This window comes from Euphorbia lathyris, chromosome 3, assembly GCF_963576675.1.
Source record: "Euphorbia lathyris chromosome 3, ddEupLath1.1, whole genome shotgun sequence".
Lineage (NCBI taxonomy): Eukaryota > Viridiplantae > Streptophyta > Magnoliopsida > Malpighiales > Euphorbiaceae > Euphorbia > Euphorbia lathyris.
The window spans coordinates 93,904,993-93,919,830 of NC_088912.1; the positions used below are offsets into that span (position 1 = coordinate 93,904,993).

Below are 14,838 nucleotides of genomic sequence, written 5' to 3' on the forward strand. Positions count from 1 at the left end.
CCATCGGAAATGTCATAATTCTACATTATTTTAAATTATGTTATATTATTTTATTTTTTTCAATTATATATTTTATCGAACTCGAAAATATTGGAATAAATTAAAAGTGAATAATAAACTTGCCAAACCAAATATTTATATATATAATTAAATAATATTCAGTGGTAATTAACATAAACCTATATATATTCCGTTGGTGATTTCTCCAGCCGAAATAAATATCAATGCTTCGGCCGGAAGGATTAACCTTTTGGGGCAGATTTACTATTCCGCTGCTGTTCCATCGGTGATCAGTAGCGGCTATGGTGTCGCTGCTAATCCGCCGGTGAATTGCAGCAGAATTAATTCCGCCGGAGAATTCTCCCGGTAATTCACGATTTTCTTGTAGTGTTGAACTGTTACTTCAAACCTTCCAAACATCGATTATGTGTAATATCAATGACGTGTCTCATTCCGTTATCGAGGCCTAAATTGGTACCTTTTTTAAAACGTTAAGCCTATATTGGTGTTATTTTGTACGTGGATACTTCCTCAAAAACCATAGGCCTATTTTGGTACCTTATCCCAAAATAAATTGATGCATTTCAATTGGTAAAGACATCATCAAATTGCATTTTGAATATTCCAACTGAAAAAAACTATTATGATTCAGAACTCCTAAAGAGACAGCACATATGTTTATACTTCATGATATTAGATTTTTCTAACTAAAATTGCAGCATATGCCTGCATCAGAGATTATCTAATTCATTAGAACCAACTTAACTTAGAGTATATTAGAGACAACATTGTTCAAATTGACATTCCAAAATCCAAACCCTGCACTAGTATACAACTATAGGTCTATCTAACCACAGCGAAACCCAAGCTAACAAATGAGTCGCCTGATTCACTTACCTGGAACGAAATATGATTATCTTTCAGATTAATTTCACCTTTCTTTGATAGGTTCTCTGGATCTTCCGACTGCAACAAGTGTATTCCAATTCCGTACCCAAACAACCTATACAACAAACCACGATCAAGATTTTTTTCCATTTTAATTTGAAAAATACCAGATAGATATATAGAAAATTTTCTTGAAATTACCAAGCTCCATCGAAATCAAAAGATCCAGACCTCCTTATCGGGGAAAAATCCAAGAACATTCTGATAAAAAATCAATGGATTCCTCAACCGATCTACACACCAGAGATATATGGTTCACCGACTTCAGATGAAGGGGGTTTCCCATATTCTCCTTCATTCTCTTCTCCAAACACCGCCAATTATTAACAATCACTCAGGATTTTGTTTCCGGGTTTATAGAAATCGACAACATAAATTTTGAGAAAATAATCGAGGAGGAACAGATGGGCAAAAAGAAATTAAACAACTCATCATTGACGGCAAGGCAATTACGGAACTCAGTATGACCGACCTACCCTTGCCGTTGAACTTGTCGATTGCTGAGTAATATCTTTCTAACCTTAAACTCCTTAATATATATATTGCTTGCTTAAACAAAACTGACCAAGTAAAGAGGTCAAGCTGAGTTGTGCGCATTGAATATTTGAGCTCAGGAATAGACCCTAAGTGCTATCTCCTGACTCAAGTAAAAAAAACTGACCTAGTCACCAGTTGACTAAGCCAGTGTCTTGCTATTCACTCAGCGCCGCTGTTAAAACCTTTTTGTAAGAAAAAGAAGTCTGCCCTAAAGAAAATTTTTAAATAGTTCCTAACCCCCCTTGGAACTATACTTGTAACGTTATAAGGGACCAACAGCAGGGTTTTACATGCGATTCATAAAGGATTTTTGAAAAATCACTAAACCCCTTACTCAATTATTACTTAAGGATGGTGATTTTAATTTTAACGATGAGTGTATGTTTGCTTTTAAATTGTTGAAAAAGAAATTAATTGAAGCACCTGTTATGGTAAGCCCGGATTGGTCCCTTCCCTTTGAATTGATGTGTGATGTCAGCGACTTAGCTGTATGAGCCTGCATTGGGCAGAGTGTGGATAAACTTTTTCGCCCAATCTTTTATGCTAGCAAAACCTTAAATGATGCACAACAAAATTAGTCAATAACTGAAAAGGAATTGCTAGCTGTAGTTTTCGCCTTTGACAAGTTTATTAAATCATATTTGGTGCTGTCTAAAGTAATTGTTTTTACTGACCATGCAGCTTTGAGATACTTGATGAGTAAGTAAGATGCAAAACCCAGGCTGATCCGCTGGATTCTACTACTCTAGGAATTTGACATCGAGATCATAGATAAAAAGGGAGTCGAGAACGTGATAGCAGATCATCTATCCCGGTTAGAGTCAGATCAGCAATCTTTAGAATATGAAGAGATCAAGGAGTTATTTTCGGACGAGATATTATATTCGGTAAAAATTCTCCCCTGGTTTGTAGACATTGCGAACTACAAAGTCGGTAACATTCTTCCTCTTAATTTAGATGCAAGGAAAAAACGTAAGTTTATGTTTGAAAGCAAACAATATTTTTCGGAAGAGCCATATTTATTTCGATTCTACACAGATGGCATGATTAGGATGTTGAAACACCTTTCCACATGATTTTGATTTGACAAAATTATTTAAGTTAATCCATGATTAAGGGGCAATTAAATTTAAGTGCTTTGGTTTAATTGTACTAATATGTTTGTTCAATGTTGAGTATAAATTTTAAGTAAACAGAAATAAAAAGTACGACAGAATAAAGTCAGCATGAGGCACAGAAGCTGAGTAAAACACGACTCAGCATATTAGAAGAAAAGCCATCTTCAGAACAAACGCTTGAAGATGAAGTTGACCAAAGAAGCTGAGTGGAACACAACTCAGCATAATAGAAGAAAAGTCTTCTTCAGAACAAATGCTTGAAGACGAAGCTGACTGAAGAAGCTGAGTAGAATATGACTCAGCCTCGCTAGAGACAAAGAACAAAGGCAACGTCAATAAAGTCAAGCTGAGTGCTCGTCAGGACAACGCGAATGATCCGTTTGTAAAAAGACAAGATCCGACAACTGTCTGCACTAATACAGAAGCTTTGGAATTACGCACGGAGACAGTTTCGAGATGCATCGGTCAACTTGCCGTTAGTTAAAAGACAAAACTGGCACTAGAAGACGAACCTGGCAGAAGAAGACAAGCCTGACGCCTGCTAATTTCAGACGACAGGATTGGCCTGCAAAATCTGTATGCTGACCAGTGAATGACGCAAGGAGCCGTTTGAATTCAACGGATACTTCCAGATTCAAATGATTGCCGCATCAGGAATTCACTATAAAAGGACAAGTGCTTCACTTGGATCCTTTGCCGAAGTACAAAAGAAAAGAGCATACATACAAAGCACATTCAAACAAGAAAAATATCTTACACCAAATTTCTATCTCTGTGTAAAAGCTGGATTGAATTTGTATTCATCTAAAGTGTTCTTCATCTAGAAAGAACAAGTTTGTATCAATTGTAAAAATTGAGAGAGTGGTGCTGAGTACTCGGTTTTAGTACTCAGTGGTAGAGAAAATCTAAGTGTTCGGTTATAGCGCTTAGTGGAGTTGAGTAGACGAATAGAGGAAGGTACTCTTGCATATTCAACTGCCTTGTAAATGGTTTGTGCTCTACCTTTAAAGAGCTCAATATTGGATTGAAAAATCCCGGAAGGATTCTGGGGACTGGACGTAGGCGGTGAGGCCGAACCAGGATAAGTCTACTGAGTAATTTCTAACTCTCTCTCTCAATATATATATGCATGTGTTGCTTGTTTAAATTACTCAGGATATAAATTGTATAAGCTGACATTGAGTAATCAGAGTGCTGAGTTGGAAGCTGACCTAAGTGTTATTTCCCAACTCGCAAGTAAAACTGTTCTAGTCAGCATCTGACTAAAGCTGTCTTACATCTCTCTCGGCCGTGCTGACCAAAACTAAGTTAAGCAATCTAAAGAATTGATTAAGTCAGCATAATTAAGCAAAAAAGTTACATTAGTTCCTAACCCCCCCTTGGAACTAAGTACATGGGACCAATAAGTGGTATCAAAGCACAGTAGCTCACTACTCAAAGATAAAACTATCTTGATCTGATCCCTACAAATGGCTGAGAACAGCACTCGTTTCCTTCCAGGAAATCAAACAACACAAATACTCCCTGAGGGATTATCTATTAGTCGGCCTCCCTTGTTCTTCGGATCAAATTATACATTTTGGAAGAACAGGATGAAAAACTTTATTCAAGCTACAAATATGAGTGTGTGGCTTGCAATAGTTCAAGGCCCATATGTGCCTTACAAAACAGTAGACAACGAAAAAGTTGTTAAGAGTGAAACTGAGTGGTCAAAGGATGACCTTAGAAAACTACAAAATAATGCTTCGGCTATCAATATGCTTCACTGTGCGTTAGATGCTGCAGAGTACAACAAAATTTCAGGTTGTGAGTCAGCACAGGAAATATGGAAAAAGCTGGAAGTGACCTATGAAGGTACCAGCAAGGTCAAGGAGTCAAAGGTGAACCAACACATGCGATTATACGAGCTATTCGAGATGAATGAGAATGAAGACATCTCGGAGATGAACTCAAGGTTCACAAATATCATAAATGAGCTTAAACGACTCGGCAAGATCTTCACAGAAGAAGAGCAGGTGAAGAAAATCTTGAGAAGTCTACCCAAGAGCTGGCAAGCTAAAAAGACGGCTGTGGAAGAAGCTCAGGACTTGACCACATACAAATATGATGAGCTGATCGGATCTCTGCTGACCCATGAGATCTCCATGAAAAACTTTGAAGCTAAAGAAAATTCAGAAGACAAGAAACAAAAATCACTTGTCATGAAAGCTGACTCAACAGAAGCTGACTCATTAGATGATGAGGAGATGGCCATGTTCACAAGAAAGATGAAGAAGCTGTTCAAAAAGAACGACAAGAACAGCAAGAGGTCTTTCAGAAGAAACGACAAATACAAAGCTGAGCCCATCGACAGCAAATACAAGAAGGACAGCTCGAAGCCTGTCACATGCTTTGAATGTCATCAAACTGGGCATATTAAATCAAGCTGCCCCACATTGAAGAAAGATAAGAAAGGTAGCAGAAAAGCTATGGTGGCAACGTGGACCGATAGTGATGAGTCAACCTCATCAGAAGCTGATGTCACTAAGTCGGCAAACATATGTTTCATGGGTGACAAAGCTGCTAACCTATGCCATTCTGAGCAAGATGACCTCTCAGATGACACTGACCAAGAGGACCACTCCAATGAGGTAACATCTCTTCTCTTGCTTAGAAATGAAATGGTTAACGCCCTGAGTGATCTATATACACTGACTAAAAAGTGTAACAAGAAAATTAAGGCACTCAGTAGGCGATGTGATGAGATCGAAGAGGTCAAGCTAAGTGACCTCCGACATCTTCTCTAAGACAACACCAAGAAAGATGAAAATCTGAAAATCATGCATGGTTTTGTCTCGAAAGTCTAGTCAGATTCAAAGAAACTGAGAAAGGACATCACAAATATACAGAACCAGCTGAGTACATTGGCTAAGAAAAGGTTCTATCCCAATACTGAGTATCAAGGTACTGGTCAGCATCGACAGTACACTCAGCAGAACAGTCAGTGTGACTGTTGTGGAAAAAGAGGACACACTATAAAGGTGTGTTGGTATGCTCAGCACCATCGTGCTGACCAAAAGAGGAAACACCCTCAATGTAACATCCCTAAAACCCTAACATATGAGTCTTCCCACATTCATATATGTCTTCATGATTGAATACATACATTTTAGATTCATCTCATTGTCAGTAGAAGTTTCGTATGCATAATGCGATTATCGTTTGATTAGTAGGCGATTAGTGTGTCGTTAAGATGTAACGATTGGTTAATTGAGTTAGGACTTAAATGAATGAATGAATGAATTCATATGTCCTAAATTGATTAACTTACACTTTAGGATGGCTGAATTTGAGGTTTGTGAGCAAGCACGAGGTGTCACTCCAATATTAAGACAAAATACACCTCTTCATTTTACAAAGGATGTGCACAACTCAATCCTTATGATATTCAGCCACAATTTCGACCAAAGCTTCAGCAAACCTTCATTTTTCATACCCTAACATTCTCCAAAGAAAACTCTTCCAATTTCTTCCATTTTCAAACCAAACAAGTCAAGTTAGGAAGCATACTAGGTGATAGACACAAGTTGAAGGTTAGTATGTTATTTTAGCTTGTTTTCTATGAGTTTTAGATTCTGAAATACCTAGGTATGATCATAGGATTTGTTGTGGATGAGTTGTGATTGAGTTTGTTGAGTTTTGGTGTTGTTTAAAGTGGTTATAGGCTGTCCAAATGAAATATATGTATCAAGTGCCCTAAACAGAAATATAGGGTACTGCTTTTAGTCATCTTGGAGCATATTTTTCATCTTGATATTGTTCGAATTTGAAGATACATAAAGAATAAACTATGTTCCTATATATGTTATGAAACCCTCTGTAAAATATGGGACTTTAATTCCATATATAGATGAAGAAAATCTAGATGGAACATAACTGCCTTGAAATTGAATGTCATGTGAGGCAGCCATGTTGATGTAGCATTTTGAGGACCTTAGGGTCAGAATTTGGGAAAGTTTATTTATAAAAAAATGTTCCTAACTACGGGAAGTATATATCTGTAAAAGGATTTGGCAATCCATTGTGTTTAGTATGAGCTAGGTTGAGTGAATTATGGTAGATGGAAATCTGAGTAGTCTGTTTCTTGGCTGAAAATAGGACAGAATCATTTTACATGCCATATATTGTGTAGAAGTGATATTAATGTGAATTTTGGATATGTTATACCCATATATGTCTAGTTTCAGTAGGTTCAAGAAACAGGGCATTTGGATTTATATAGAGGGAGTTATGGCAGAATGTGTGAAAGTAGGTCATGTGATGATCTAAGACAAAAGGATTAGATTACATCAACTTTGTGGAGTTAGTGTCTTGTAAATCATATAGCATTCATTAGTTTATATTTTCATTAAGTTTATGTTAAGGCTAATTGTATAAATGGTATGTGACATTATGAGGGCAAGGTGCAATTGAACGCACACCCGATCGTGTTGAATAGATCGAACCAAGTGCGTCGGTAAGCATATTGCTTATATATGTGTATGAATGTATTGTGCCTTGTAACTTGTTGAGTGTGAGATGTGGTTGAATCTGATGTGAATGATGTGGATAATGTTTGAGTGTTTGTGATACGTTGTGATAGATAATAAAGTGATATGATTGAGTATGTTGCAGTGTTATGAGTAAATACGGCATGTTGACCCTTGTGCACATACTGGAACTGGATAATGGTTGGATTATAAATGAATATGAGCTTGCTTAGATGGATATGTGAAATGGTCCGATAATGTGTAACATAATCTGTAACACCTCCCCTCAAGCCGATGACGAACACGAGCAAAAAGACGAGAGCGGAGCATATCAAAGCGAGTAGTAGCAAGCGGCTTGGTGAGGATGTCCACAACTTGATCATCAGTTGGAATGAAGTGGATGCTGAGGAATCCACACGTCTACAAGCTTAAAAAGAGTTTGTATGGATTGAAGTAGACACCCCGAATGTGGCACCGTTGCCTAACTTCCACACTGTGTGACCTTAATTTCTCCTCTTCTAAGGCTGACACCTCTCTTTATCATTTATCAGCTAAAGGTATTCATTTGTTCTGTCTGATTTATGTCGATGACATCTTAGTCACTGGGAATTCCAAAGCAGTAATATCAAACTTTATTCAGCGGTTTCAGAAACACTTCACATTCGAGACATGGGAAAATTATCTTATTTTCTCGGTCTTCAAGTCACTTGGACCTCCACCAGCTTATCTTTAACGCATCAAAAATATATTCACGAACCTCTTCACAAAGTCCTCCAAGCACGAATCCAAATCAACCACATCATGTACATCGACTCAATTAACATTAGAAGATGGTGATCCATTTGACAATCCGATGTTGTATCGCAGTATTGTTGGTGGCTGGCAATATGTGAGTATCACTCGGCTCGATGTTGCTTTATCGGTTAACAAAGTTAGCCAATTTATGCAACCACGCACAACACATTGGAAAACGGTGAAGAGATTATTACGATATCTTTATACTACTCAAAATTATGGTTTACAGTTCAACCAAAGTTCATCATGTGCAATTACTTGCTACACTAGTGCCGATTGGACCGGTGACTTGGATGATAGAAAATCGACATCAGGGTATGTCGTGTATGTTGGGAGCAACCTCGTATCTTCACGCTCACGCAAACAGCACATCGTTCTCGATCCTCTACGGTATCGTGATTTTGCTTCTCTTGCTTCCGAAGTTACATGGCTTACCATGTTAATAAAGGAACTTTGTTTTACACCGCCAAACTGTCTACTCATTCTCTGTGATAATTTGGATGCAACTTATTTAACTACCAATCCTATATTCCATGACCAATCAAAGCATTTGGAACTTGATTTCCATTTTTTCCGTGAGAAACTAGTCGCCAAAAAGCTTCGCGCCTGTTACATCTCAACTATAGACCAAACAGCGGACATTCTCACGAAGCCTCTGTCTAAGGCTCGTTTTCATCTTTGTAGGGAGAAATTAACAGTTTCCCCACCTTTAACTTGGGGGGTGTGTGATAAGATAATATTGTTTAGATATTCTAGATATTAATAACTCTAAATATTTAACTTGAAATATTATTTGTATTTCAAATATTCAGTTATAACCGCTCTGTATCTATTTATTACGTTAATGTCAATAAGAAAATCATTAAGAAAAAAATATCGTTTTCCGCTGCACCTATGCATGTTCTGTTTTCTAATAGATAATTTGTTTCAGAGCAAATTAGAGAATCAGCAAACACTTGAGATAATTATTGGATTAGTGAGGTTTCATAATTCTCTTGTAAGTTGTTCTTGATTCCTTTTTGTGACTATAATAAAACTTCTCCTCTCCTCTACTCTCTTGTAAAAGTATGCATGAATTGGTCGAACCATACAAATTCTTTATGTTACTTAGAATTTCTAGGATAATTTTTGGATTAATGAAGTTTCATAATTCTCTTGTAAATTGATCTTGATTTTTTTTTATTATTACCATAAAAACTTCTCTCTCATGAAAGTATGTACGAATTGATCAAACCATGTAAATTCTTTGTGTTGCTTATGATCAATTTTTATTATCCAAATCTGATCAAAAGGACATATGGACAGAGCAGGCGGATACCATAAAAACAGTTGTCCTTAAATAGTGTAAGCAATTCCTTGTTTAATCAATGAGAATCATAACAAGAATTTACTATTGAATCTCTCATCTTCTCATGGTATCAGGAAAAAAAAAATATGTTCGGCACAAAGCTTAAGATAAGGATCAATGTCTGTTCCGTTCATTAACACCAGCAGTCGCAAAAATAAGACACTAGCACTTTCTTTAGTTTTACAAGTTCTTGCCTCACCAAATTATGTTGCGATCTGTAAAGGTTACACAAATGAATATTCAAATTGTAAAATACCTATATTTATGCATAACTGTAAGATTTATTTTAACACAGGATTGTAGGATATTAGTTTTAGTATTAAGGTTGTGGTAATCCCACATGGAAAGAATAAGAAGGAATAGAGAAGTTTTATTAACCGCTTGTTTTTGGATAAGATTAAACAATTTAAGTGTTTTAGTAAGCAACTTTTTAGTTATTAATATCCTTAACTTTTCAGATTTCTATTTTTTTATTCATTCAAATACATTCGTAAAGAAATTAACATTCCTTATCTATTTACTATCCCCAATTTATAACAAGAGATCCCCTTCCTACTCTGAAAGTTTTATAAAAACAACAAAATAACGACTTACTTGTTAGTATCAATAACAATATAAGAAAAGTACGAATTGCGGAATGGTTGTAGGGACGTAATTATTTTCAATGTCTATTTAGCCATGTTATTCCCTGATTAATGGGTTGGTAGCAAGAGATAGATGCCATATTCTGCTTCCAAATTAGAGACCAACACTTCGTCTCTAAAAATTATTATGGTAAATTACAGTTTTGACCACTTAACGTTTCTCTTTTTACCATTATTGTAATTCAACTTTAAAATTTAACATAAAAGTCACTCAACTTTGTTATTTACTAATATTATATCCCTCGTGAAAGTAAAGAACATGATCAAGCATCGGAATCTCGATCCCCTAATAATCTCTCTTTGTCGCAGATTATCTCTCTCTACATATATAGATCTATCCATGGGTTGGGCTCGGCTGGCTCGAACCGAGACTACCGGGCTTTCACGTAAAAATGATCAGTCCAAACCCAGCCTACTATTAATTTAAATGGACCCGGGCTTAAAAAATCAAATTCCAAGTCCAACGCATATAAACTCGCCTAAAAATATATACATAATATTTAATTATAAAAAATAAAAAAATAAAATATTTAATATATAAATATATATAAATTAATAATTAATATTAATAGGCAGACCGGGCTGGACCGGTCTGTGCTATTTCTATCAATCCCAAGTCCGTCCAAAAAATAAGCGGGCCTATGCGAGACTGAGTCTATAATCAATTTTTATTGTCCAAATCGGGTCGAAAAGACACGGTCTTGGAAGGCCGAGCGGGTACCTGGACCCGTGGACATATATATATATATATATATATATATATATATATATATATATATATATATATATATATATATATATATATATACATACTGAATTATCTAGTCAAGAAATACATGAAAATTGGGCTTTTTCTCCTCATTATTTTCTAAATGGATAAAGTACAAAAATACCCCTAACGTTTACAATCAGGAGCAATTTTACCCCTAATATCTAAAATGGTGCAATTTTACCCCTAAGGTTTTCAAGTTGGATCAATTTCAGACATTATTGTAGAACACAAATATTTTGTTCCTTATTCTGCACCAATTACATATATATCTTTTGGTTCTAAAAAAAGATTTCATATTTTTTTATGATTTTAATAATAGAATTGGAGATTAATATTTATAGATTCGGCGAAATATATGCATATTTTTTGTCCAACTCGCACAAAAGACAATATATTTTTTTAATTTTTTTCAAAAAAAATTCACATATGTTTATTTTCTGTTACTAATGAGCGATAAAATCACGCATATGTGAAGTATAGATGACAAGATTAATGATTGAGAACACAGTTTGATGAATTATTTCTCAAATTGATCCAATTTGTGAACGTTAGATGTAAAATTGCTCTTGACTGCCAACGTTATGAGTAAAATTGCATCATTTTAAACCTTAAGGATAAAATTGCCCATTGCTGTAAACGTTAGAGGCATTTTTAGATCTTATCCATTTTCTTCTGAATAGTGTTAGTAATAATTTGAGTTAAATTTCTTTGCGTCTTGTTCTTCTACAATCGATGAAAACCTATTTAGAATTTCACTTGAATATAAAATATATATATATATATATCTCATGGCGTTGATGAAAATTTTATAAACCCAAAGCAACTCAAACTTTTTAGCAAATAGATTTTAGAGAATCTTATCCTTTTTGAAATAATCAATCAATTCATACTTTTTCTCAAAATAATTAAAAAGTAACATGTAGATAGAATCATAAAAAAAGTTGTGGCATTAAAGGACGAGAATAATTAATTATTAAGGCCTAATGCACAAATAACCCCCGAACTTGTTTAAATGTTGCAATTGTCCCCTCCAACTTTCAATTGTAACAACTTACCTCTCAAACTTGTCCAATTGTAAAACAGAATCCTAAATTGCTGACATGGACTTGAAGAAACACGTGAAATACAAAAGTTGCAACGCTCGTGGAATGTGATAATAAGATCTTTGGATCCAAAAAAATCAGTATTTAAGTAACCGAATCCCCAATACTTCAACTTATTCTTCAACCTAACGGTCTTCTTTTTGTTATTCCTATTCGTTTTTTAGTGATTTCTTGATTCAAAATTTTGGGATATTATGAGGGTGAAAATGTGTTTATGTGGAGAAATAGCTCCATTGAAGATTTCATGGCGTGATAGGAATCCGGGAAACGTTTTTACGGTTGCTTCAAGTACGGGATAAAAAAAATCCCAATTTGAAGTTATGTTTTACAATTGTACAAGTTTGAGGGGTAAGTTGTTACAATTGAAAGTTGGGGAGGACAGTTGCAACATTTGGACAAGTTCAAGAAGTTATTTGTGTATTAGGCCAATTATTAATTATTAGGGCTAATTACTAATTTAGCGAATTTAAAGGGTCCATTAACATATTTGAAACACTTTTCTTGCATGTTACAGATCTAGACACTTTTATCGACTTTGAACAAAAATAGGTTTTCTTGAATTCACGTTTCTTCCTCAGACTGTCTTCTTTGTTTCATTTTCTCTCTTTCATTCCCTTTTCCACCTCCTTCGTTCTTCGTCTCCATCGTTAATACCTTACTCCTTCTTCATTTATATTTTCTTTCTTGCATTTTGTCTGTCGGTTTAATGGGTATTACATGTAAATCTTTAGTTGATTAAACTTTTCCAATAGTCGTATTTAAGTGAACGACTATTAGATGTGACATCAATGATTGGTTTTAAGTTAGAGTTGAAATGCTACAAAGAGCAATGTTGTCACACATGCTACAAAGATGTCGCAAGTAATATTATATTACTTAATAATGACTCTAGCAATAATGTTATAATAGAATTGTTTTTGGAATAATCATTCAATTCATACTTTTTAAAAATATGTTATGGGTGCTTTATAGAATTAGATTCTCTTGATATAATGGTTGAGAGGGTTCAAATGGAATTCCTTGAATACATAAACTTTGTATATAAAGCACATACAAGCAAATACTAATTGTTCATGATTGAAAGCTTTTCCTTTTGCCATATCCACATGTCTTAATTTGCAATTTTTTTTGTTGTTCATTCTCATACTGAAAATGGAGCAAGATAATACATTTTCCTCTTCTTCAATAAAGGTTGAAGATGTTGAACACCAAATTAAAGAGCTACTTCCTTCTCTTCCAAGAGCTTTGGAAGGGACAATTAGTGAGTTGTCTTTGTATCAGGGGTTTTGGTGCCTAACAAAATATCTTGCTGGTGCAATTTCCTTTCAAAGATGCTTCCAAGCTCAAGACACAGATATTATAGTTGCATCCAATCCGAAATCCGGCACTACTTGGCTCAAAGCTTTGATCTTTTCCATTGTTAATCGAACTCGTTTTACCCCTTCTAATACCCCATTGCTTACTTCAAACCCTCATGTTCTTATTTCCTTTCTTGAAACCAATTTATATGCTAAACAACAAGTTCCTGATCTTACTGTTCTTCCATGTCCTCGGCTTTTTTCCACACATTTCCCCTTTTCAGCTTTGCCAGAGTCCATTAAGGTGTCAAAGTGTCGAATTGTTTACATTTGCCGTAACCCTTTTGATTCTGCAGTCTCCCTATGGTATCACTACCATGAAATGGGGGTGTACAAAGAACAATTTGAAATGCCTATGGAGAATTTTTTTGATGTGTATTTTGAGGGGATAAGTTGGTTCGGCCCTTATTGGGATAATGTGTTAGGATACTGGAAGGAAAGCCAAGAGAAACCGAATAAGGTGTTGTTTTTGAAGTATGAAGACTTGAAGGAAGACACTGTCTCTTGCTTGAAGATAATAGCCGAGTTTATTGGGTACCCTTTTTCTAGAGAGGAAGATAGAGATGGGGTTATTGAAGAAATTGTGAAGCTTTGCAGTTTAAAGAATTTGAAGGATTTGGAGGTGAACAAAAATGGTTTGCATTTGTCAACAAAATCTCCAAATAAGGCATTCTTTAGGAAAGGTGAGGTTGGGGAATGGGTTAACTATCTAAGCCCTTCAAAGAAGAAACATCTAGAGAATGTGATGCAAGAAAAACTAAAAGGATCTGGTTTGTCTTTTAAGCTTTTTATCTAAAAGTATGTGAGGAAGAAACATTAATCTCATAAGTTTTGGTCTCACATATGTTTTTGAGCTTTAAGTTATGGATGCCATATTGTACTTCCAAATTAGAGACCATCACTTAGTCTCTAAAAATTATTGTGGTAAATTACACTTCCATTTAATGTTTCTCTTGTCACCATTATTGCCATTCAACTTGAAATTTTAACATAAAAGTTACTAAACTTTGTTATTTACTAATATTCTAACCCTCAGTAAAGAAGATGATCAAACATCAGCATCTCGATCCCCTAATAATCTCTCTTTGTCGCAGATTACATCAGCATCTCCGATCGAGCCTACCGGGTTTTCATGTAAAAATGCTCAGTGAAAGCCCAACCCACTATTAATTTAGACAGATCCGGCTTACAAATCAAATCCCAAGGCAAACTCATATAAACTCACCTAAAAATATATACATAATTTTTAATTATAAAATATAAAATTTATACTTAAAATTAAATATTTAATATTAACAGGGGGACCAGACTGGGCCGGTCCATGCTATTTTTATCAATCTTAAGCCCGCCCAAAAAATAGAAGGGCCTGGACGGGGCTGGACTTATGATCAATTTCATTGTCCAAATCCGGTCAAAGTTCACAGTCCTAGGCGAACTGAGAGGATACCCGAACCGGTAGACAGGTCTATATATACATATATGTACTGAATTATCTAGTAAAGAAATACATGGAAATTGAGTGTTTTTTTCTGTTCATTATTTTCTAAATGATTTGTAGTAATAATTTGTTAAATTTCTTTGCGTTTTGTTCCTATGACAGATGAAACCCTAGGGTTAGTAACATGTGCAGAATTTCACTTCAATATAAAATAGAGGAAATTAGTTAGTTTTCTTTTGTTTGTCAATAAAACAATTTTGTATAATAAT

The 14,838-nt window shown here is 35.1% G+C and overlaps 1 protein-coding gene across 1 annotated transcript; it reads left to right on the forward strand.

Moving 5' to 3' along the window:
* The first annotated feature begins 12,858 nt into the window (after nt 1-12,858).
* Nucleotides 12,859-14,076, forward strand: LOC136223938 (cytosolic sulfotransferase 15-like). Its single transcript, XM_066012118.1, has one exon. The coding sequence runs from the start codon at nt 12,926-12,928 to the stop codon at nt 13,925-13,927; it is 1,002 nt and encodes a 333-aa protein (XP_065868190.1). The 5' UTR covers nt 12,859-12,925; the 3' UTR covers nt 13,928-14,076.
* Nucleotides 14,077-14,838: the final 762 nt, after the last annotated feature.